The following is a 27,028-nucleotide window of genomic DNA, read 5'->3' as shown; positions in this document are numbered from 1 at the left end:
AAAGTATGGATATACAGATAAAAACATCTGCTGTAGCGCATACATGTAAACGTAAAATTTGAGCTTGTGATTTTGCAAAGCTCTTGTCATTTTTGTGTGCAATATGTGTCAGACAGCTCAACATTTGTGTTAATGTGTCCTCAAATGAATCCTCAAGACATTTATCCCTTCCTCATTCAGACAGTTGTCTGTGGTCTGCCACTTAAATGGTCACACCATTTATTAAAACCAAAAATGGCAAGAAATAAAGTCCAGATATATCAGGTGCACATACAGTGTGTGTGTACTGTATATCTCCACACCATGGGGAGATTGAAAATACATTTTATTTGTAGGCCACACACCATTTATTCTTGTCCTCATACCATTAATTCTGTCATACTACATTATACACCTGACAGGTTTGGAGCACAGACTCTCAAACCTTGATTAAGTGAGGTTGAGAAGCTTGTTGAGGAAACACTCACACGTTTTCAGAATGTGACAGCTCATGTAACACTGGCCTAAGTCTGGATGGGCTTGTTACTAGACACGCTGACCTGAAAATGAGATTTGATGCTGAGTGACTCTACAGACACAGGAAGCGATTTTCATTCGTTCATGTAAACCCAAGCAGCCAGTCTTTCAGGCTTTTATGGTTTAATAAACCATGTATACAAACAACATTAATGACAGAGTACTGTGCATTGAGGTAATTACATCAATAATGAACGAACGTCATGAAATAAACAATGCAGAGCAGAATTAACAAAATAGGCATGTTTATGGGTATATTATGTCAAAATATGGATCATTTTCCTTTAGAATTTTTATTTGAAAAAAATGTGTGGCTGTCTATCAGATATATGGTTTTGTATCAGTCTGTAGCAAAAGGAAATGTTTGCTGTTTCAAAGGATCTCAAAGTCAAGTGTAGCCTTAGGCCACATCCTCTTTAGTGACATCCGGATGAACTGCTCCCCACCAGCCTGGGATCACTTTAAATCATGTGGCGTAGTGTCAAATCATGTAGTGCCTTATTATCTATCCCAGCTTGTATAGCCACTACTGCAGGAAAAAAGTACTCCAGCCATCCAGCCAATGGAGGACGGCGGGGCGGAGAACGCTTTGCGATTGAACTAAAGGACCGCAGGCAGCTGTACACGAGCATCCTCTATTCTCCACACGCGCCCACATCACACAGTCAATGGATTACACCTTCTCTCTCCAAGTGCAACACCATCTGACCGTGTACCCAACGCACTTATACGAGGACTACAGCTTAGAGTTACAGGTATGTTTATAAAAATGAAGTCAAAGTCTTCGCTAGTTTGTTTAGCGGAGACGAGCGCGGCTCCAAACTAACCCTTCTCCCGACACTGTTGGAGATACTTGTCAAACGCACGAGCAACATTAGAAAACCGGATTATATGGTGGTGCTGTACTTTTCTCAGATTTGATGCCGCTGTGACGTGCGAAAAGCCAGTTTTGGCGCGAGCTCGATGAATGTGTCGCGTGCTGTGATGTTTACATGATAAGGGACACAGGAACTGCAATTACATTTCATAGTATCATACTTGGTGTTTAATTTGAGAGACCTCAACAGTAACATTTTCGCGTGGTCTTTGTTGTAAGAAGCAAGGATGACCCCGAAAAAGGTACATTTCGGTGGCACGAGGCACTGTTGACAGAAAGCTCTCTGTTTCGTCAATCTCACAGCTGTTTCATTTACTGCAAACGATCAATTATGTAGCCTATCACTGTACAGTCCTGAAAGCAGTCAAATCAGAACTTTGATTCTCTTTTTTGACTGGCTTTGAGTAACTAAAAAACAACCATTTGTATTCATTTTATTTTTCTAATCACTGTAATTATTAATGTAGCTAATACGACATGTAATAATTTTCTCTTTGTACTACATTACATACAAGTATTTAATTTGTTTAAGCAGCACCTGGTAGACTCATTTTAAATGTTTAAACTTTAAGCCTTTGAAATGAGTCTGTCCAGGTGCTGCTTAGATCACCTTTGTGCGGAACAATGGTAGATTAATATTCTCTTTCATATTCCTTGGATTGCAAATACATGACACAAAAGCAGATGTCTTTTTTTGTAATAAGTGTCTTACCTGTTCTTTAACCCTGTGTATGTACTTTGTTCACCCAAGACTTCAGATGACGTGTGCTGTAGTTAGCAAAGAGCCAAATGTCATTCTTATAGTTTAAACTAGGGCATCACAATTATTCAAATTTCTAATCGCGATTACAACTATGGATGCCACAATAACATAATTGTTCAAAGTGTTCCACTTTATGGTATTCTGCACGCTTATGACATGTTTTTTTTCTTCTACATTATATTAAGGGTTTCTCCATTGTTTTAGTTTAGTATAGCATTACAATACCATTCATATTTTTCCTTTTTTATAATTTAAAGAAGAACCCAATCCCAGGCTTAATACTATAGAAAAGCACTACAAGTTTTTCAGTTAAGAGTGTTTCCATCTTGTTATTTCTCATATAAATATACTTCATGCAGTTGAATCAAACAATTGTATAAACCTCATTCAATGTTAATTATGGTAATTGTAATTACTAATCGCAATTACAATTTCAAGGGAATAATCGACAATTATAATTTTTGTCATAATCATGCAGTCCTAGTTTAAACTCTATTTATTTATATTAAATTCTAGAATTATCATTTAGGATTATAGATGAAAAATACATTATATGTTTTAATTTTTAGCAATTAATTAGTGTACTGTCCTACAAGTAAAATAGTTGTTAAGAGAGAGCAGAATGAAAGTAAGATGTGAATTATTGATGTTCCCTCGACGCTGTTTATCCTGTGCAGAGAAAAGAGGCTCATCTTTAATTTCTATTATTATGGTATGTTTATGAATTAAGATTCTCTGCCTGCCAGCTAGCCAGTGGAAAACAGCATAAAGAGAGAGTAATGCTAGGTATATCATCATCACTGTTCATTCATTATAGATGCATCATGGTCCGAACCGTCCCGCTGTAGTGTGGTTTTCAGAGATAAGGGAACTTTAAAGTTTGCTCATTTGAACATTATTTCCTTTCAGCATTCACACGTGAGCCTCCCTGCCTTATGCCATGCTTTTAAAATTAAGCCATTTTCTCAGTATTAGGGGCAGTGGTGGGTGGTTGGTTTGCTTGAATGATCAGAGAAAATCATCCGTGCACCACAAGATGGCTCTGTTAGTGTAGAATCACCTTAGAATTACCTCTGGTCTTTTTTTAACACTGACTCCTGTGCAAAGCCTGCCATATTACAGTTGCACTTTCTGTTGAGGTTCATTTTTGTAGACTGCCCTATTCACATCAGAATTTGTGATAAAATCGCAATAATTGAGAGTTGTTCAGATCATGATGTATATCTTAGCAGATATATTTTATAGTAAAGAACAGTTGAACTCTTTGAGACATACTTTTTAATCCTCTTATTCTAACTTAAAAAGAAAAGACAAAAATGCCATCTCCATAACCACAGCATCATAATTTGTCTCTCAGGACATCTGAGGCAGAAGTGACAGCCCATTGCCTCTCCAATACTGTGTTTCCATTGGGAGGGACAAAGCCCACACTTATGGAGAAGCGTATGGAGAGGAAAGTGCCTTGCCAAAGCCCAGGGATATGATATGATATTATCTTTCACTATCTCCATTTCTGCTCACAGGAATTAAATAGCAAAGCTGAGGTTTAGACTCCCAGGCCAGCAATATTTCTACAGCAAGACTCACAGCAATGCACATATGCTGACTGAAAACCTCCTAAAATGCCAGACATGTTCTTATTTATTGAAAATATGGTGTTATCGAGTCATTTATTTTATAAAATAAGGTAGAAAAATTCAGTTGTTGCCCAAACATACCTCTTACATAAAATCTTATTATATTGTTTATCGACAGTATAATGGTTATTAGCTTTGAAGGAGTGAGGAAGGTTGATTCTCTGTGCCCTTTATTTGAACCCTTCCTTCATTTTATCAGATGTTGTTGGAGTCCCTGGGGTCCTAGTGTGATGAAGAAAATGAGTTTTCAAATTTAATCGAACTTATAATACGTAGTCTACATTAAAAGCCCTATAAGACATGTTTGTGTGGGTTAGGGTGTATATTGTTAACTGAAAGCACCCTGCATATATTAAAGGTGCAAAGAAGTTACCTTCAAATTAAATGGCACATTTAATAACTGATGTCGATGTTCAAGGTCGATTTTTGTGCTTACGCCCAGTGAATCCATTGTCAGTTTGAGAACCTTGTAGTACATGTTCCGAACTCTTTTCCAGTAAATAAGGAAGTTAAGCAAAACATGAGTAGAATTCAATGAAAAAGTCACATTTTACCTTGTTACGTCCTCTTGCTTTGACCTAGGCTGATTCATAATTCAGGTATGAAAGAGGTGAGTGTATGATTTATTTAATTTTTACTTTAATTTAATTTAATAAAAAAAACAGATTTTGTCCAGTTTGAGTGTAATTGCTAGACTAAAAATAATTTTCAAGTTGTAAAACAAAGATTTTTTACAAGAAAAGACTATTTTAGATATTATTTACTTAGAAAATTCACATATAATTCAGTGTGTTGCTTGCAATTTCTTTGTAATTGTTGAAATGTTCTCAATTTCCATGTGATAATTGTTTCTACACCAATTTTTGTTTTATGGCTCTGGAAGATACATCATATTCATACATACCCGAATGCCAAAGGTGCAGCATGTGACAAACATAATGTTTGTGTTCAGGATTGAAGAAGATCTACTGATGATTGCTGTTCTCATAAATACATCATAAGCTACATACATATATGGTCTCTCTCTCACTCTCTCTCTCTCTATGTATATATATATATATATATATATATATTAGACCAAGATTTTTACATTACATCAGGGGTTTTCAAAGTTTTCAGACTGGGGAACTCTTTAGTTCAGTGGTTCTCAGTCTAAAACAATATTCAAAGCCTACTTAATATTAATAATAATAATAATGAATAGATTAATGGAATAAATTAATAGATAAAAAAAATATTTAATTGCAATTTCTAGTTGTAAAGATTTTAAGCTTGCCATACATATATATATATATATATATCCTGTATAAAAATGCACATGGCATTTAAAGATTTTCATGATTTTACGATTTATATTTACAGGTCTTGAAATCACACTTTTAAAATGATTTAAATAAAAAAAAAAAGTAATCTTGGTGCCCTCTAGTGGGACCCATCCCTCTGGTTGAGAACCACTGCCTATAAGGAAGCAATTATATTCTAATTCTGGTTGATACAATAAGCTGATCATTATTTTTGTGTACCATTATTTCCTTTTACCACAAAATTAATTTGAGATAATTGTCAGACACCCTGCAGCATTGCCACGGACCCCAAATTCTCATGCATTTTTTTTTTTCTCACATGAGGCCCATGTGAATGTTGAATGTCTTCCAATTAAAGCATTTGAACAGGATAATGATGTTTGACCTTCAACTATCTACAGGGAAGAAGCAATGAGCAAAGTTTTTACTTTGAGAATTAAAATGAAATGACATTGAAGTAGGACGTTTGTAAAGGTGAGGAGGGAAATTAATGTGAAGTGCTTAATGTCATATCTGATCGGTTCTATTGTAAGTTAATTTAAAATAGGCCTAGTTCGCAAACACCACATTTAAAATAGATGCTGGGTTATTGTAGCATGACCAAATTATTACATAAAGCCATCTTAATTTACTCCATGATAATCACCCACCATGACAAATGTATTATCTGCTAGGAGCAGGTCGCTTTCCTTCATCACGCTACAGTAGATTCTATCACATCTCCTTGCTCCTCTGCACATGACAGCAGATGTTTTCCCCATCCCCTGGACACATAACACCACTGTCTTCTGTAGGATGGTGGAAAAAGCATTTTGTACTATATCCACATAACATCCCATGTCCATGATGCATCCAAAATTCATGAGTCTGGCAAAGAGATATACTTTGTTCTTGTGCACTGAAACATCTGCTGTGTAAAATAATCTCCTCTGTCACTTTATTTTGTAAACCATTGAAGGGAGTGGACTTGACCCACCCAGCCAGCATTTGGCTTATGACCGGAGTGTGAATTACGGGGGATTCGGGGGGTCTGACCCTGCTTCTCAATTCAATATGAGGGTAAATAAATAAATAATTTGCCAATATCTACACGATTGCAAATGTTACGCTTATTTATACATCAGTTACAGTAACCATACAGTAAGTTTATTTTGTGTTACATTTTTGAATCAATATTATCAGAATTGTCTGTTTTTGTGCAGATTTGCCAGCAAAAATATTATCTATAAAGCCACAGGAGAACTGTTTTGCATCTCTGATCAACACACAGCGGTGATTCATTACTGAATGAATCCACATTTTTGAATGAATCGATTGAATGAATGATTCAGTGAGTCATTCATAAAGACAGTCACTTGCTTCGTTTTCTGAATGTTTCATATTTGGAATATAGTTTCTTTCTTTCTTAAAATCATTTTGTATTTCAAAATTTCATTTTTTTAAATGTTATATTCCTTTCTAAAGCTACTTTTTAAAAAAAAGGTCTATTTAGTGCTTTTGTAATTTAACACAACAATGACTTCAAATGATCTTTAATTAATCAGCATGAAGTGCCAATCAATCTTATTAATGAGATTAATTAATTAACTTGACAGCCCTTTAAAGCATAAAAAAATGACACAATAAATTCATGTTAATTTACACCAGACACCCCACACCCCATGTGCTCTGACCCCCATCACTGTGTAATTTGCACACTCCCTATGATGCAAAGCCCTGTCAGGGACACGAAACAATTATGTGAATACAACAACATTAGAAAGATTAGCAGATGAGAACAGGCAGAACATGCCGAGCAGTGAAAGGCTCTCTTTTCTTTCTTTTACATTATTTATCTTATTTTCTTGAGACATATTTTCTCCTGTCAGTCCTGTTTACACAGTATGAGGAGCTACTCAGGACGTGTTATTTTGTTTAGGCAGAGGGGAACAAATCTTGTTTATTGTAGTATAAGTTTTGTTTGCTTTTGGCTGCTTGTAGACCTACTAAAGGGATGTTTTGATACTGAACTTTTAAAATTATGGTTTTGTTATGTTTTTTTTTTAATTCAGCTTTATAGTGATCTTATAATGTGCTTAATTCAGTAACACTCATGAAATGTAATTTTACCTCTCTGCTTTCATTAATAAAGCACATTGCTATGGGATTTTATCACAATTTTATCACAATATGCAGTGGAGTGTGTGTGATGTATGCTTATGAAAATGAATCATCTTGTTTTTTGGGGATTTTATCATTTAACTAAAGTTTTTGAGTTAAGATAATAATAAGAAGTTTGTTTAAAAAAAGTAGGAATTTTGGTAAAAATTTGATTAAATTAAAAAAATTCATACACTTCATATTTTCAAATTCTTATATGTGTCATGGTTTCCACAAAAATATTAAGCAGCACAACTTTTTTCAACATTGATAATAATAAGAAATGTTTCTTGAGCAACAAATCAGCATTATACTGATTTCTGAAAGATCTTAAGACTGGAGAAATGGCTGCTGAAAAGTTGAGCTTTGCAATCACAGGAATAAATAGCTTTTTTATATACTGTATATATTTAGTAAACTGCAATTTTATTGTTATTTCACAGTATTACGGTTTTACTGAATTTTTATCAAATAAATGCAATATGGATAAGCATAAGAACCTTTTTTTAATTTGACAACACCAAACTTTTGAATAGTAGTGTGTCATTAGTCAATATTATTTGTAGTTATTGAATCATTTAAATTATAAAGTGATAAAAGCAATTGATAATCTGCACAGCAGTTTTAACAAGAAAAACAGCAGTTTGGAGCTGTAATTTAGTGAATAGGTATGCATATCAAGATATGAATACAGTAAACTCACTGATAACTATGTTTAGTCATTTAAATCTGTGTTTGCTCCATTATATATTTTTTTTTGCATTAAGGTAACGACACAAAACCATGAGAGTTGTTCCTCAATGGCAGCTACGTGCTGCCTATGGTAATTCTTCTTATTTGTATACAGCACACACAGACGCTCTCCCTGTGGTTCCAGTTGCTTGAGGACATGAAGACATTACTCCGCAAACAGCACGTATGTGTGTGCACGCACACGCCTGTTTAAAGCATCAGCAATTTACTTAAAGTCAATTGAAATTGAATATTTCTGACTGAAATGGTTTTATTTTTGTGTTCCTCTTCTCATCCCACACTTGCATCAAATTAGCAGTTGAAGAGGTGTATTTAGACATATTCTGCCCAAGCCGCCAAACTGACGTCATCAGAAAAGGAATACCATTCCAGAACAAATAATCGGATTTTGATTAAAAATTACCTAGACAATCTATTTTTTTCAGTGGATTAACTTGCACGGATAAATTGTTCACTTTAAGACTAGCAATGTGCGCCAAAATAAATACTGTAAATCTGGATTTCATGTGGACTTTAAAGTGGTGGTTGGCTGGGTTTTTTCTAGGCCTGATTGTGTTAATGGGGTGCAGTCTAACATGAGTTCATGCTTTGTTTAAAAAAAATCATTATTTTTCACATAATTTACCTTTATTCCACACCGATCTGTCCCTTCTCTCACAGACGCCTGGATTATTTCCTGTTATTATGAAGCACCTCCCTCAGAAACACGTGATGGGCTGAGATTGGTCAGCTGGCTCAGTGTGTTGTGATTCGCTAAAACGACTCTAGAGCGCTTCTGAACATCCCGCCCCTCTCAAACTCAGAATGTGCTCCGGTTGTATTGTAAACAATAACATCCAATATATTGCTCAACCCTCTACATTGCGAGTAAATCACTCGCATATGTGACTAAATCTTTACCTGGGCGACTTAATGAAGTCTAATATTAGCCAACAGCCAATAAATTCTCAGATTTTACTCGCCAGTGTGTGAGTTGGAGGCTAAATGAAAGTTTAGCACAGATATATTTTCACTCACCAACCACTGTCTGACTGAGCGCTTCAGAGTTTCACTATCCGTCAAGCGATCTGTGATATTTTTCAGTTTTTTTATGAATTGATGTGCAACCCGCCTGTATTTGATGTACCGTAAACTCTACTGTAAAGGCGCCTGACTCTCCGTAACTTTATCTCTCACACACTCGCAGAGAGAGAGAGAAAAGAGACATAATTGACATGCCACATGTAAACAATATTCCTTGATGCACTTTCCTGTAAAAATTCTTCAGCTTAAGAACTGCCGGTTTCTCCGGCAGTGGGCGGAGCTAATGCGCAAACGGCAATCTCATTGGCTGGCACTCACCTATTATCATCCCTGTATTAATTTCAGCAAATCAGTTTGAGGGAACGCACACAACCTGATTAATATTCATGGGTTAATCCTTAGTGTGTTCTATATTGTTCTTATTAGTAGAATTCGTATAATTATTATTTTATCAGTATTTTTGTCAGTTTTTTCCCAATATTTTTTTTACAGAAACACTGAATGACCAAAAAAAGCACCACCACCAGTCGTAAGTTCAGTTAAATTGACTAATATGCATTCAAACATGGTTGTCAAAATTTTTATTCTAATTACTAAAGTTATTTTATTAAATAATACTTAATTATTATAATGCTTGACTGACTGATGTTAAGAGTGTAGTTTCAGATATTAAAAAAACTGTGCCATTTTACAAACATATAGGGGAAGTCGTGGCCTAGTGGTTAGAGAGATTGACTCCTAACCCTAGGGTTGTGGGTTCAAGTCTCGGTCCAGGAAGTTGTGGCCTAATGGTTAGAGAGTTTGACTCCTAACCCTGGGGTTGTGGGTTCAAGTCTTGGGCTGGCAATACCATGACTTATGTGCCCTTGAGCAAGGCACTGAACCCCCAACTGCTCCCCAGGCCCGCAGCATAAATGGTTGCCCACTGCCCTGTGTGTGTGTTCACTGCTGTGTGTGTGCACTTTGGATGGGTTAAATGCAGAGCACAAATTCTTAGTATAGGTCACCATACTTGGCTGAATGTCAAATCACTTTTTTTTCATTATATATTTCATTATTCATTGTGTGTGTGTGTGCATGTGTGCGCATAACCACACACACACACACACACACACACACACACATCAGTCTGGCGAGTAAACAAAAAAAAAAAAATACTAGCCAATGGCGATTCAACTGCCAAGGTGTCCGTAGAGGGTTGATGGCTTATCAATTTGTGCCCGATTGAGACGCAGAGAATATTAATGAGGAGGATCATACAGAACTTGTGCAAACACGGCTCTTAATGTTATGTTTATTTGTTGTTGTCTCGTACTTTTAGATATGCTGCTGTTTGTAGCGTCTTCTGTTAGCTTTTAATATACGGTTTTATTCTGATTAAAGCTTTAATACAGCACAGCAACCGTACCGTACAGCAACCGTACGCCATGTATAACACTTCTCATTGCTATGTGAAAATAAGTGTATAAATAGTTTGTTGGAGCTTATCTGGCAATCTGTGAGAGAGAAAGAAAGAGAGAGACGCAGAGCAGGAACAGGATTGAAAACCGTTGCTTTAGAACATTGGATTTGAAACTTGTAAATCCATTAGAATCATTAGAAATGGCCTGAAGGAGGTGAGTGGGGATAGGTTCAAGCGGACAGGTACTAGGATGATTGGAAAGGATAAGTTTGGATATGTTTGCTTCCGAGGGTGGAGAAAAGTATTTGTTGTTCTGAAGTTTTTGTCAGTTTGTGGTGTGCAGTATTGGCCGCACGCCACTGATGGTTCTTGTTTTATTTGGGGAAAATATTGCAAATTCGTCAGCTGTAAGAGTTGACGAAGGAAGTGTGGGGGAGGGGGGACAAAGAAGAGAGAAGGATTTGAAAAGTGTGTGTGAGTTCTCTTCACAGAGAACATTGGACAGCCAGGGGGAAGAGGGTGTGGTGCATGATGGGCTGGATGAATGTGAGCTGGATGAGAAGTGGTCCAAGCAAGATGTTAAAGTGGAGAAAAGAGTGTAAGTAGCAGTTTAAGTGTCCAGTGCTGGGAACAGAGAGGGTGGAGGAAGTGAGGATGAAACCAGAGAGGATAAGTGAGAGGGAGAGAGTGAATGTAGGTTACACCAAAAGGTGACCTGCAGAGGAGTGTGTGTTGTGTTCAGAGTCAGTCTGAGGTTAGAAGTGATGAGGAAGATGTAATTAGCAAGTATGCTAATTGATTTGCTTGGAAATATTTTAATGTTGAAAACAGTTGTGCTGCTTTTTAATTTCTTTAATTTTTATTATTATATATATATTTTTTTATTATATATTTCAAATAAATGCTGTTCGACAACACTTAAGTTTAGGTATGGGGTAGGATTAAGGAATTTAAATATGGTTATGCAGAATACAGCATTAATATGTGCTTAACATGTACTAATAAATAGGGATGCACCGAAATTTCGGCCACCGAAAATTATCGGCCGAAAATGGCCTTTTCGGTTTTCGGCCGATAGACTTTTATCACCGAAACAACACGGCCGAAATGTTGTGATGACGCAAACAGAAACCGCGACCTGCACGTGCACCAGCATAGCGCAGACCACGAGCTCCACGCGACATTCACTTAACACCAGTGAGAACATTCTCTTCTTATTCCTTTATTCGCAGCACTAAAGCGTCTCCTAACAAAGAGATTAAGACGGACCACGAAGTAAAAACAAAGAAAAGTACAGTCTTATAGAGTCTGTTAGCACACGTCTCACTGAGATCTTTTCCTCTGCACTTCATCGCGAATGTGCTTGATCAGCGTTATAAAGAACATTACTTGGATGTGGAAATAAGGCAGCGCGCACGAGAAATGATCCAGGCCGCGCTGTATGCGGAGAACCCGCGTGGAGACGGAGAAGCGCCAAGCGCAGGAGACAGATCAGAGCGCAGAAAAGACTCGTCTCTGCACCAGATGAGTGGCATGCACCATCGTGGTCTGATATGTTCAGTGGAATTCTGCAAGAAAGTGCCTCAAATAATAATAATAGGTTGGCTATTTTGTTCTTAGGCTACTATACACACACACACACACACGCACACAAACATATATACATACATAATATCAGATTGTAGCCATATTTATGCTAGATTTTCTGCTAGATTTCTGCTTTAATTTGATAAAAATGTTTATTTATGCCCTGGCCCTATTTAAATACACTCTCTCAAATATTTCTCAAATGTCAGGCAGATGACAATCTCAACTGCTCAACAGCTAGATGGTTATCTGTCTGAAGTCCCCATCCCTAGATGTGATAAGAGTCTTGCCAACTGGAGAAGTAATGCACTTTCTAGTCCTACATAGAAAAATTTCAAATGCACTTCACCTAAATGCACTTTGTTTTTATGAGAGAACTGTTCATTTTAAAACCTTTCTGCAGGCCAGTAGGCCTGTACATTATTATTAAATATACACGAGTGGGATACATTTTTAGTTTGAATTTTATTTTCTACTGTGCATTGTTGCAATGTGCTTAATAAATATTTGCATCATTTGTAATTATGTATTTTTATGTTTTTTTTTTAAATAAGTTATGTAATTGTAATTATTTTTGAAACTTTAATATTAATTTATGCAATTGCAATGTCTTAATTTTAGTAAAGTTAGTACACGGTCATAGCAATAAATGCAACGGTACTAATAATTGGCATATTTTCTTTCGGTGTTTCGGTTTTGTTTTCGGCCTTGGTTTTCTCTTTTTCGGTTTTCGGTTTCGGCCAAGAATTTTCATTTCGGTGCATCCCTACTAATAAACAGCTAATATGCGATGCATACTAGTAAGCAGCTAGTGAGAATTGATTCTTAAAAAAAAGTGTTGCCTGCATTTTTTTTTTTTTTTATAAAAAGGTCTTTGGCAGTCTGAAAATACACTTTCTGGTTTATATCAGCAGTTCGAGTAAAGCTATTTTTATTTGCTTTTTGCATTTTGTTCTGTAATCCATGTTGTTTGACAGCAGCTGAGGCAGAGAGTTTTTGATTAAAGATTATGAAAAAAAGCTTTTGAATAACTTGCACTGATAAACTGTGCACACTAAAGCCAGATACAGTTTTTCAAAAACGGAAATAGGCAAAATGTGTATTATGTTGTCTTTTAATCACATTCACATGGCAAATAAAGAGGAAAACTCTTCAACTCTGTCAGCCCCATTCCTCTCTCTAAGCAGGCCTCAAACTGATTAATAATGCAACTGTTTATTAGATGTGTGCACTGTGTGTATATATGTGTTCATCAGAGCGATAGAGCTTGGGATCCATTGATGGCATTTTGCCTATTTTGTTCTGCTGAATTTATGCACGGTTTCCTCAGAGAGGGAGAGTGAGCTCCTCTCCCCACACCATCTTTCTTTTTTTCTCTTTTAATTTTTTTCTGTCCGTTCCTCCGCTGTACTGCAGCAGCTCTGGTTACCTTTTATTTATTTATTTATTTATCCTCATCTCTACAAAGGTATGCTGCTGGAACACCTATCTGTTGCCCAGAGCAACTAACAACAGACCTTTGTTGTTGCCTTTACTCTGATGATGGGTAAACTGAGGTCACAGACAAAAAGAAGCGGAAAAACCATGCACAGTATCATTAATATGTGTAGTATCCATAATGTTGGTGTATGGTTTTGCAGATGCATCACAAGTTGCAACAGCTTAACTTTGTCCCTCAAAGTATGGGTGTAATATCAGAATCTGAAATTAAATATTGAGAAAGAGCAACTGATCACTATTGAAGATTTACCTGACTCTAAATCTGATGCAGATTTAGAAAATATCTGTATTCACAACAGCCTGGGACAGGTTTTTTGAGCCACTGTATGAAAGACTATAATAATTGTTGCTTGAATATGGTAATGGTGCGATATCTAATATGTATGCATGAATTAGTGTAACAAACTGACTCCATTTGCAAACTATTCAGTATGTTTATTTATTCTTTTTTTTTTTCTCGAGAAGTTGCAGTCATTAGCATTTGCAAATCAGGCCATGCTAAAAATATGAATCCCAGTGTCTTAATCTGGCTTTCAACAGATTTGCAGCTGCAAAAAAAACAAAAAAACAAAAAAAACAAAGCTAAAATCACACCGTCAATTATGGATTATATTCCATCCCACTTTTGCAATTTGAGCTAAAGAAACTAATTGATTTCCAGGCTTTGTAGATTTGCATGCATGTTACTGATTTAATTGTAAATGATTTATCCATTTTTTAAAACATTTTTATACTTGTAGTATTTAATCAAAATATCATACTTCGACATAACAACAGACTTCTCTCTGGTGACATAAGAATTTCATTTCATTTCATTTCATTTGCTTTAACCCTATTCCTTTCTTGTAATCGACTGCAAGTTCATATTCAGATCTGCCTCCATCCAAAAAGATCTGTTGCTACTTCTGTTTTATCTTGACTTCAATTAAATACCAGTTGTATTTGTATGTATGTCTATTGGTTACATAAAAAGTAGCTGCCTGCAGTCATTGCCAAAATGGCCATCAGGTGAATTGTCTTGTCTTTCAGGGACTTAAAAAAAAAAAAGTCAATAAAAGTTTTTGGCTTCAATTAAATTACAAAGAGGTTCATGTAAATGATGTTAATGTTTAATAAGTAGAGACACATAAACAGCTTCACCAAGTTTTATATTGAAAACCAACAAACAACAAATAAAATTACTTTTTGTTTGCATAAACACTAAAACAATAACATTACAAATGATGTCTGGATTTTAAATGACAACCTGACTGACAAAGGTTTATCTCATAACATGTATGAAATGTTCAAATAAAGCTTCGAAAAAGTTTCATAAAATGGTAAACCTCACATTTTAAACAAAGAAAAGGGACACGTTAAAACAATAACCGATTAATAAATGATTATGTACTTTATCTGCTCCGTAAATAATTCTACTTTATCTGAATTGTTTAAATGTGTAGAATCCACATCAGCTTGTTTTTCATCAAGTAGTCAAAAATTACAGCAAGGCATGCAAATTCAGGCCGTTTTTTTTCTCCAGACAAAAGCTGCACACAGGCTGAATGAAAATGTAACTCTCTGTAAACCCACTCTCTGACACTAAGTGGTGCTTGTGGAACAGCAGAATTAGAGCTGTTTCCCCGTAACCTCTGTGGATAAGAACATGTTTTTATTAGGTTTTACATGGAGCGAAGATGAAACCTAAATGCCATTGAATCTCTTCTGATAGACGGTTACTTAAAACTTGAATTAATGCTGGACAGTGTTTATTTATCCTGAGTTGTTCAAATTGTGATAATCAAATATGGTTTTAATGATAATTAAAATATGAAATGGGAATTTTTATCATGACTAATCAAACCGCTAACCGTTTTATCCCTATCTGAAACCTAAAGAATGCTTTCTTTGCAGACAGTATATTGAGATCGAAAGTATCAAAGCATGTCTGAATCCAATGTATTCATTGTTTCCAGTCAACTAAGATGCCTGGTAAATTTTTAAAGACATTTAGAATATCCCACAATCCTGTATGCATGGGAAGGCATGTGTAAGCGCAACTGTCTGCCTTTAAGCAAAGATGGCAGCAAGCATGCCGCGTCCTTCCACATGTACCTTTGAGATGAATAGAGATGCTAAGGGACAGCTCTTTCCAGGAATTACAGACCTCTTTGGCCTGAACCCAGTTTCCTTTGGAGTTTCCTTCATATAAAACTGCTGTCTGTTAAATAAGTGACTAACTGTGTAGTATAGCAGCTGCTTTCAAACAATCTGTAGTCATTGTCTCCACATCAGTGAAGCTGTTAGTAATTGGTAGTAATAAAGACACACTAATTGGTCTATGAGGCAGAGTGTGCAAAGGACAACTGAAGAGTGATCAGTTTATTCATTAAACAGGACACACAGAAAATAAACTCTACAAAAATTCAAATCTAAGTAAAGCTTTTTATATCTATTTGCCAAAAGAAAACTGAAAATGTCTCCTACTATTCCTTTATCTCTTTATTACTTTTTCACTCCACCTGTATCTGGCTGAAGCCATCAGATAAATAATATGGGAATTTTAGGCCCTTGATTTGTTCACTTATCATCCACAAAGCACATGGTATGTAAAGTTAATGTATTTTTTTTGTGCTTTGCAGTGAATTTCCATTTAAATGCATTTATTTTTATATTTGATCACATGAAAGTCATATGAATGTTTTAATCTGTTGCTCTAAAATCCCTGCAGTCAGTTTATAAGCCATTCTGGGAGTGAAATGCAGCTCCAATAGAGGCATGTCATGTCCTCGTGCTGGTTCAGTGGTTTGATATGTGTGACGCATGCTGAAATAATTAAAGTGACAGAAACAACATGTCTTCATGAATAATTCACGTAACACATGTTTTCATGATGCTGTTTTTCCGAAAAGTATGTCTTAAATAGCAGTGCAGTACTTTCGACTTCTGTCATTTTTCCATTTCATAGTGCTTACTGCTTAGTGATAGAAGTGTATAATAAAGTGCGGAAATATAATAATTTTTTTTTTTTTTTTTTTCAGATGAAGTCAACAGAGGTGGATCAAGGCCTTTTCACAGACAGTTACTGCAAAGTGTGCAGCGCTCAGCTCATCTCAGAGTCACAGAGAGTGGCACATTATGAGGTGAGACCTGGTTTCTGTCTACATCCTGTCTGCTTGTACGTACAAATCTCTCTCAGCCCTTTTGTTTCCTTGATGTAAGTCATTTTAGATGTTGTTATCCAAAGTGTAGTTATTATACGGTCAATCCACCTAGAGCAATAAGAGGTTTAGTACCTTCAAGGAAACAGTGACAATACAGTAACAACTGGTAAATATAACTAGTACTAGCCAGCTTTCTGGACTTCTTCCACAATTACCCATGAGAGGTTCTGAGTGCACGTCCTCTGATCTGTGTGGTGAAGAATAGCAGCCTAGCTGTATTACAGAGTGTTTCCCTGTGGTCAGTGAAAGCAGAGTTATATGGCCACTCTTCAACAGAGCTGTAACCTGAACGGACCTAGATGGGAACACAATGTATTTGCCTAGGCAGGTATGGAGTACAACAAGAAGATAGTGTGCTCTTCACTGTAAAATATTAATTCTGGGTTTGTTTTGTTTGTCCGCGCCAAGTGTGTTATTGGCTGTCCCATGTGGACCGAGCCATTTTCTGAGCACCTTTGAGCCATCTAATGATTCTGTTTACAAATGTCACGTGTGTTTGTGAATTTGATTGCATTGAATCTTATTGAATATAACTTCTGACTGTCATATCAAGCTAGCGAAATTTTTTAGCCGAAACTGTATTTTTGGAGGATCAGTTATTGAAAGAAACACTTGCTGCTTTTTCAATGATGTGTTTTGGTGGTATGCAAAAACATGGATAAGCTACATCATGTAAGCATGTCAGCAGTGTGGATGTACTTCATCATGAACAAAAATGAGGCAAGAGTAGCAGTATATTTTGTTGGGCTAAAATATCAAGAGGTGGCTTGTTGCCAAATAACACTTTTACGATGACTGGTTAATCACATGTGAACAACACCCTGAACAGTTCAACGATTTTTGGTTTCAGTTTCTGGCTAAATTAACATTTAAATTTTATTTTCCATGTTTTAATAAATGAAATAATTTTGACCCATCACTACTTTAGTCTTTTCAGTGGAAATCTGTGGTGCATCTGAGGCTGCTGGGTAAATTACTAAAAGCTGCTTAAAAGCTAAAAACTTTTTGCTGATTTTTGCAAACCACCACAGGCATTAAATGAAAATGCTGTCATGCTCCTAATGTGGAAAGACATGTAGTAGGCACAGTCATTGTTTTGTTAAGACCCACATATGTGGAGAAGAGTTTTTGTCTCTCTTGTTCTGTTTCACTTCAGAAAAGCTCCAAAGTGTATTGGATGGAAGCTTAAATATCCAGACTCTGTCTTATTAATTAAGCATTTTATCAGAGTATTTGTAAAAGGCTTTGACAAGTTCTTGGGAATATACCAAAGAAATGTTTATTTGCATCTTAGTAAATATCACACATGATGCTCATGGCAGCAAAAAGGAAATTATGTTTGGGGGGGGGGGGAAGACAAGAATTTAATAAAGTATGGAGTAACAACATGCTTATGAAATTCAATATAAAAATGAACATAAAGGGTCTCAAGTACACTCTAATTGTAATAAATAAACTGAAACGTAATACAAGTGACAAGAACTTTAAATCAATTGACAAGGTTCATTTACTAAATTTTGTATTTGGAATCCTTATATAGTCTACTCAGTGCTTTCTGTCATTTCAAAAGAAACTTACAATGTGTTTTCTTGAACTAGTTAGGGCCTTTGTCACAGTTTTAGCATTTGATTTAATTTAGAAACAAAATCATTTGTGTTTGCATTGAAATTGTCCTGAAGCTCATTTTATTGGGAAGGGATCTGTACTGTAGAGTAGAAACATCTACAGAGGCTTTGGCGCTCAGTTCATGGTTTTAGAAATTATGCTGACGGCACAATTTGATGAGCTCTTAATCCTCACTCCTGAAACATCAAAGACTGAAAGACAGAGAGAGAGAGAGAGAAAGACAGATTGGAGGAGGGAAAGAAAATCCAGACATTTGAACTCCCCACATTTTGTATTAAAAGGAACATTAATAATGCAGAAATACAATCATGGACCAGAATAGCACTTCCAGCATTGGCTTTCATTTTATAGTCCTCAGGACACGTATCCAGGGTCTCTATTCATGTGCTCAAGTTCATTCCATACCTTTTTGTGTATTACCAAAGACTGTGAGAACATCATATATGTACAGGTATGATACATGTTATTGTTAAGCTCCAGGTAAATATCTTCTTAATGATAAATCCAAGCATGTTGCTGTGCAGTTAAGATTGCTAACACAATGCTTAAAGCCAAGGTGACTTTTTTTCTACTGTATATTTCTATAGAAATGTTACTAACATCAGGTATGCATTACCTAAAGCAAACAGAAGTTATCTGATTTCTCTTAAGCAGTAAGCGAGGTCTGTGGCCTGTGTCTCCATTTTGAGTATAATCTCTCTGGTGCGCTGTGCTATTTGATTTCTTTTTGTGGTCTTGCTCTCTTTCTGTCTGATTGTGTGCCCTTGGCTTATGTGTTTCCTTCATGCAATTCCAATCAGAATTGTTTAATCTTACATATGCATGAGCCACATAGCAAAGAGTGGTGAAGACTGCAGGCTCTTATTTACGTTTGGTCATGATGATATTATCAACATTCAAGGACAAATCAACCCTCTCATTGTCTTGGACCCTCCTCTACAGGATTGGAATGGTCCATGTAAGTTTGATTCTAATGAGACTTCTGTTTCACACTAAGTTTTGAATGTGTGTATATACCATTCAAAAATCAGTACTGAAATAAATACTTTTATTTAGTTAAAACGCTTTATATGGATCAAAAGTGGCATATTTATAATGTTACAAAAAATTATATTTGTTATATAAATGCTGTTCTTTTGAACTTTTGATTCAGAATTCTGGGGAAGAAATGGCACAAGAGCAAGAAAAATATTTCCACAACTGTAATTTCCACAATAATATTCAGAAGCACATCTGGTTTTAACATTGACAATACAAATCAGCACCCATCATTGACCCATCAATCAGAAGGATCATATGACACTCGGAGTAATGGCAGCTGAAAATTCAACTTCGCCTTCAAAGGAATAACTTACATTTTAAAAATATTAAAACAGAAAACAGTTATTTTGAAATATAATTATACATATTTATTAAATAATATTTTAAAATTATTTTTTTAAATTCATTTAATTTATGTATTTTTAATCAAATGCAGACTGGTCAACAATCTTTCAAAACCATAAAAAAACGTACCAAACCTTTGAACGTATAGAATTAATTATGACTGTATACATAAGCCTGTAAACTTTTTAATATCCCAAAATGTGACTTGATATCATGCAATGTGACTTTATTTCTTATTTTAAACTTTTTGTCATTGTTATTCTGGTGGAAACGAGCTTTCACAAAACTAGAGTAAGTGTGATCCAAAACAAACAAGTCAGCCTGGGAAAATGTCATAGGTTAAATGCCCTCATGCTATAGGATATAGGCTGCTTTACACATGCATGTGAATCTTGTATTGTGAGCTAAACTTTTGGCTGAGCTATGAAACTCTGACATCGATTCATGAAGCTCTATTAAACACATCTACTGTTATTATCTAATCGAGAATCAGTTATGTCGTTAAATATAGCTCTAAATTTGGCTTCCTCAATTAGCTCCTGTAGCTGACTAAATCAGGATGTCCTTGTTGGCCTAAGAGTCATATAAAAGAAAATAAATCATTTCTCTGTAAGATGCTTCCTAAGAGAGTGCTGACAAGTGAGAATAAAATTGGGATGCATGAGGCTAAATCTTTGGGTTCTCATCCCAGTTTGTCTTTAACATAAAATTAGCTTTTCAAATGAAAAAAAGGCATGAGTAATTGTATTTCTTTAAAGTTAGTCAGAATTTGGTAGGTGGCTCATATTGTACAATTACAGTATAATGAATCATTGTTTGCTGATTAGACTATTTATTTTTCTTTAAAAAAAGGCAGTTATATTATGGATGTCTAGATCATTTTACAAGGAGTTTATTTTATGTTTTTTTTTTTTTTTTAGATGTTATGCAGTTACACTGTGCAGTGTTTTAATGTTTATTTTGTCAGGTCAAACCAGCCATAACAGTGAGGGATTCACTGTCTGCAATGTGAAGATAAAATGGCTTCATTGAGATCTTGGCAAAATTCAATTAATAATTAAAATAAATAAATAATACAATAAATGTTGCATTTAACCTTTGATGATGTTCTTTCTTTTTTTCTTATGAGGATAACGATTTTTTAGTTCTTCTTTTTAATTTCCATGAAATTCCTAAACAGTTGACATAACACCGTATTGAAGACACAAAGCACAATGCATTCATTGAGGAAGGCAATAGATGGGTTTTAAATCTTACTGCAGTATCAGTAGAGGAGGAGCAGCAGCAGCAAACAAATTGGAAGAAGATAGAGTTAATGGACAGAACAAAGGCTTATGATGCTCTGATGAAATATGGATGAGGGCTTGTCAGAAAAAACATGAAAACATATCATGTAAAGAGTCCTTGGGTCTAACAAAAGGCTTTCATACCCAAGACAAAGACTGATTGCTAATGAACTCACTTTTCCACACTTTGATCCCCATTTAGATTCATAATGCGCCACGGTTTCAAAATATCAAGTCAAGTCTTACAGTTTGATGCTCAGGATTTTTGGTTTGTATTTTATTTATAGTAATGGCATTTAGTCTGTTGATTCAAGGTAATTATTTTCAGTTGTACTTAAAGTTCATACATATTCTTCAGGTTATTTTTCTTTTACAGTATTTCACAATTGCTAAAACACATTTCTTGAAACCTTCACCCATATTCTCAAACCTTTAAACACAAAACCCAGTCTTTAAACTACATTCACAAAACCCCTGACTCTTCTGGCCAAATCAAACAATTGCCTCAAAACCATTTGATCTGTGCTCAAAATCAAACAAAGCTTTCAAAACATAAACACAGCCAGTCAATATATAAAACACTCATGAGCATTCATTAGACACTACATCAAAAAATTGACAACACAGCATTCAGGGCATGTAGTTACAGATTTTTTTTTTAAATTGCATATAGAGAATAATTTTGCCATAAATAAAAGTAAATAATTCACAACTCAATACAGCAAATATATTGCATACTGTAAGCACTGCAAGTAATACAGTATAGAATTTCTGTATTTTCAGCATAAAAATAAAGTAAGCTCAAAGAACAAAGACAACTCTAAATGCAAAGTGTATTACACAAAACATTGTGCAGTTGCAAAATCAAAGTCAATGAGAGACTCATTCTGCCTCAGCATCCCGATGGTGGAGAGCCACGGGAATTGGCTGACACTGTTGATAGCTTCAAAGTTTGCATTGTCTTCTACAAGTCTTTGCTATTTCACGGAGTCGGATGAGATTGTTTTGATGGACCATATGAACAATGAGAGCCTCTTGCTGTTGGGAGAACGAAGGAGTCCTTCCACCCTCATTTGGTAGTTTTGCAATTCTACAAAAGGGAAAATGGGCTTAATTATATATACATACAGAAACAATAGTAATGGACATCACATTCATATGTAAATTGTATTCTAAATCTTTTTTTTTTCTTTTTTCCCCACTCCCCTTTCTATTGTCAAACTGATGTGATATATCAAATGTCAAAATAGAAAACAATAAATGTACCTGTTCTCTTCTCTGAATGTCCTGATTATGGTGGCCACAGTTGTCCTTGTACTCTTCCTCCTCGTCCACCACCTCTTACACAAACTCTTCCTCCTCTTCCTCTTCTTCCTCCTCTTCCTCTCACATTGTTTCCATCCATTGTGGTATCAACACTCGCCGTACCTGGGTCACCTATACTGGCTTACATTCTAGACAACTGATTTGATCACATCATTAGAAACAAGTGTGAACAATTTTGAGTTGTTGTGTGTAAACGATGACAGTTGTGTTGTAGTTGTGTTTAACTTTTGCCACATGTATTTACCATTTTGCAACACAGTGCAAAATGTGTTTTAGTGAGTAAGAATGTGTTTAGAGTTTTGCAAAAAGAGTGAATGAGATTTGCAAACAGTGTCTTAACTACCTGAACTTGTTTAAGGTTTTGCCTACAAAGTGACTGATTCGACAAATGGGTTTAGGCCACTGAACATTGGGTTCAGAGAATGGGGTTTAGTGTTTTAGCAGTTGTGAAATACTGTAATGATAACACAATTAATGTTATTAATGCTTTGCTGAAAGGTGCTTATGTTAAAATATGTCTGAAGGTTTGTTTGAAACGTTTCAGAAGCTCTAATAATAACCTGTCCTAGCTTTTTCTGTGTTGTAATCTACAGCCATGCTGTGATATTTTCTACAAAACCTATGTCGGCGTATTGAATGTGATAGGGTTATATGAGGTTTTGGCGTGAATCTAAAATCCCACTCAGTTTACTGTCATTCTGTGATAGCCTTCCTGCTCCCAAAACTGGGTCAGAACATGTTTTAGTGACTAAGCAACCAGAGGCCAAATAGTGAGGATGCATATAGTGCCTTGGAATAGAATATGTAGTGGATCTGTGGCATGTGTATAACCCAGTTAACTTGATGCAGATGACTAATTAAAATTTGTAGCTGAAAAAAAAAAAAATAATTCAGCACCATCTGTTAGATTTTTTGTTTTGTTGCAATTTTACACTTGTTTATTATCGTGCTGCATCATTAGAAGAAAAATGTATCTGCACTTGTATTTGAATGGCGTATTTGATTTTTTTTTTCTCATAAACTAGAACAACATATGAGCAGCACACAGTATGAGCAGGATTTAATATATTGAATAAATTAGGCTTTTCCTTATAAACCATTTTTCCTTTTAATTATGTTGTCAGCTATAGAACAAAATGTAACTTTAAAATTTAAAATTTGTCTTAGCATGGAAGTGATCATCACGTAATGTAACCATGGTTCCCCGAAGGGAATGAGACGCTGCATCGGAAAAGGCTATGGGAACGCATATGAAAAGTTTCCACTTCAAGGCATACAGTCTCCTCATTGAGGGAGCTCTGGATTGGAAGATGGTCTCAACAACCTCGGTTGAGAGACCGGAAGCTACGAGACGTGCCCCCTAAGGGGCCACACTCATAACTTCCACAGCTCCGGGCGTGTGAGAGCAGATCCCTCCTGATGGGAATCTCCCATGGAGCGCTGCTGAGGAGAGGAATCAGGTCTGTTTTAAGTGAATGAACCTGCATGCAGAAGTCCTTCACTTAGTATTGACAGGTTTGTCTACTCTTTAACTCACTTTTGATAAGAAAGTAATGTAAACCCTGAAGGAGACATGTCTCAGCAAACAGACCTTTACCAGTGGAGTTTGGGTCCTTTTACAGTAATGAGTCTTGAAAGCTTTCTCTATTTGCCAGTTGTTTTTCCCCTGTGCTTACCCATGAGTAGAGCTTGATGTTCTCCTCTGGCCAAATGACAGTGGGGTTTGGAACATTATGTGCTCATGTGCTTTTTGTGCTTAAAGCTATATTGTGGCCCTCTAAATCTATCACTGTGACGGTTCAGCCCCAATCTGAGTTTACTTCACCCTTTGAGACTAGTTTTGTCTACCTCCATGTAATCACCATACCCTAGACACCCCAAGAACTGGAGTCAAGAGTACTTAAAAGTACACTTCGGGATCAGATAAGTCCACAAGGGTCATTTCTTCAAAGACATGACCACTGGAGTGTGGCTGTGGAGTGGCTGTTTATTTATAATTAAACAAATTAATTGTGATCACATCTGATGATTTCTTTGGGGTTAATATAGTTAATCTCCAACATGATAAATACACATGCATTTATAATATGTATTTGTGCAATTTTTATTTATTAAAGTGCTTGGCCTGAAAAAAAAAAAAAAAAAAAAATATATATATATATATATATATATATATATATATATATATATATATATATATATATATATATATATATATATATAAATAAAATACTACAGTTAGAAAAAATGAAGGTTGGTTAGATTTAAATGAATAATTTTGAAGAGAAAATCAGTCAATAGCACCTGACTATTACACACTGACAGACAGGAATGGATACAGACAAATATGCATATTTATTGCATGCTGGTGTTGTAGGAAACTGATAAATTATGGATAGAATTGTTGCTGAAGAGGTTGAAGAGAAATGTGTTTCTATTTGCACACTCTCCAGGTGCCGAAGCAGCGGCATTCTCCGTAAATCTTGAGATCCATCTGTCCCTTTCGATCTCTTTCTGTCTCATTTCATATTTACTCTCTTGAGAGGAGAAATAGGAGGACCAGGCTAATAAGATTCTCTCAGGCAATCTTCAAACACAAGGTGACAGATCATATTTTTGAACCACATTCATCTGTAGTCAGTCAGGTCAGTTTCATCCTGCATGTGTCATTTTTTTGGTAAGAAAAGCAGACAGAAAATCTTTCACTCTTCACGAGGAAATTAGTGGCTTTCAATGCAGATTATTCCAGTGCAACTCTCTATCCTTAATTTCCACACTTTGCCTCTTTCCTTTGTGTTGAGGTTGAAGTTCAATTGCCCTCTTGTCAAACATCATGTTCAAGTAAACTGAGCGATGAATTGATTTGGCCCTCTGCCTGATAAAAGTGTCACCAAGTAATGGATGGGTCTTGATTTGTGGCTCCAGAGTAATTATTTATTGGCCTGTCCATAAGATGGGCACTGTCATTCGCTTCTCACTCAGTCCCTGCTCCAGTGCTCATCTTTCTCTGGTAATTATTTTAATGCTGTTTCTTCACAATTAATAGATTTTCTAGTCTGTCCCAGGACTGTATAAGGGTACGGATCTTTCACTTTGATTTATTACAGCCATCTTATTCTCTTTTATTCTCTTAATACTTTGATCTCAGAATAATCTGATTAAGAATAATAAACACGTTTAAATAATAATTAATTTCCTCCCCTTTCATCTTTTTCAGAGCCGGAAACATGCAAACAAAGTTCGTCTGTATTATATGTTGCATCCAGTAGATGGGGGATGTCCGGCTAAGAAGCTCAGAACAGATGACGTGAGTATATCTCATCCTATTCTTTTAATTTTTTTTAACAAATGACACCTCTATACTGAGTTCATAAATGACTTGCTCTGTAACATTCTTTGAAAAGATCAGCGTGGTGAGTGTTTTTTCTTTTAATGAGCTTTTCTAGCCATTGCCCCCCAAAGCCAGTCTTTTTCATAATAATATGCTTCATGAACCCCGACCATTAAAAAGTACTTAATTTTATGCTTCCTTTTATGCAAACAATTAATTTAATAGACTGAATTTGTGAAGGTATGATGCAAATTTCTTTTGAAATCAAAGTAAATAAGAAGCCTGCATCCATGGCCAGTTTAGCTGTGTGCACTATAGTTTCTTTATTTGGCAGAGACTTCTTTATTTTGATCAAGGAGGTGTTCTTGTAAGATGTTTTCTTGGATTTACAAATAGCTAGCTGGAGTACAATGGAATAAAAATGTGACATTCATAGCAGAAGATGCTAAAAAAAACAAAAACAGCAAGACATCTAAAAATAAATCTAAAGTAACTTTTATGAGTTTACTATTCTAGTTTATGAGTGAAATCATAACTAGTTCCCCTAAAATCAAGTGGCAAACCTGCTTTACAGTATGTTTGTTAACATGGTGAATACTGTGCCCTATTTAAGGATGTTTCTATAGGGGAATCAAGGGTTTTAGTACTTCAGTCCAGCATCATTCCATCACAAGGAGATAGCAGCTTGATGTGTGTGAAATGTTTTGATCCATCTGATTTTGTACTGCATTGTCACTTTGAGTTAATAGGTGATCTTGTGTGCATTCAAGCTTGGGTCTGAGGAAGGAGCAGGTTTTACATGGAGCCCAATTAAATTCAAGAAATAAACAAGAAAGTTCAAGAAACTCAATTCTGAACTACAGCCATCTTCTGAGATGAATCTTGCTGAGATGATAGTCATTCTGCTCTGCTTCTCTCAGTATAGGATAAAACAGGCTTCCGCTTTATGGCCGTATTTAATGGGCTATTCACACAACAAGATGGGTTCAAAAACACAAGGTTGTGTGTAGCTGGGATCTGCCTTTTTGCACTCTCTGCTAGGCAGAGAAAGTCTATGATGCCTGTGGTTTTTGCAGATGTTACATGTTCTTTAGACAGCTTCCAAACAGACCAACAAAGCTCTTACCACAGGAGACCAAATGCACATCTAAATGTTTATGTGAGAGTCAGAGGATGCGAAATCATAGCCGTCGGCTATTGGATACAGTTATAATTAAATGATATTGAGTGCTGTGTGTGTTTTATTGATTCTGTATGATCACAGTAATTGTCATCGTTAGACAAGCTGTTGAAGTGAGGATACTGGCAGAGAATTGCAGTAATGAAGGTGATTAGTACACTTATTGTGTAGGGAACTGCCACCTTCAGT

The 27,028-nt window shown here is 35.8% G+C and overlaps 1 protein-coding gene across 2 annotated transcripts in view; it reads left to right on the top strand.

The window, feature by feature from the left end:
• The first annotated feature begins 985 nt into the window (after window positions 1-985).
• The window catches only part of zmat4a (zinc finger, matrin-type 4a), a 74,657-nt gene continuing 48,614 nt past the window's right edge, over window positions 986-27,028 (top strand). The window contains exons 1-3 of one of the 2 annotated variants that reach the window (XM_052592974.1): window positions 986-1,271; window positions 16,522-16,623; window positions 25,546-25,635. In XM_052592974.1, the coding sequence (XP_052448934.1) occupies window positions 1,185-1,271; window positions 16,522-16,623; window positions 25,546-25,635 (279 nt within the window). In that variant the 5' untranslated portion in view covers window positions 986-1,184. Of the gene's footprint in view, window positions 1,272-6,018; window positions 6,157-16,521; window positions 16,624-25,545; window positions 25,636-27,028 lie in introns of those variants that run through there. The other variant, XM_052592975.1, reaches the window with a different exon arrangement.

This window comes from Carassius gibelio, chromosome A5 (assembly GCF_023724105.1).
Source record: "Carassius gibelio isolate Cgi1373 ecotype wild population from Czech Republic chromosome A5, carGib1.2-hapl.c, whole genome shotgun sequence".
NCBI lineage: Eukaryota > Metazoa > Chordata > Actinopteri > Cypriniformes > Cyprinidae > Carassius > Carassius gibelio.
Note: the sequence above shows the minus strand (reverse complement) of the source record. Positions and strands in the feature narration are given on the sequence as shown.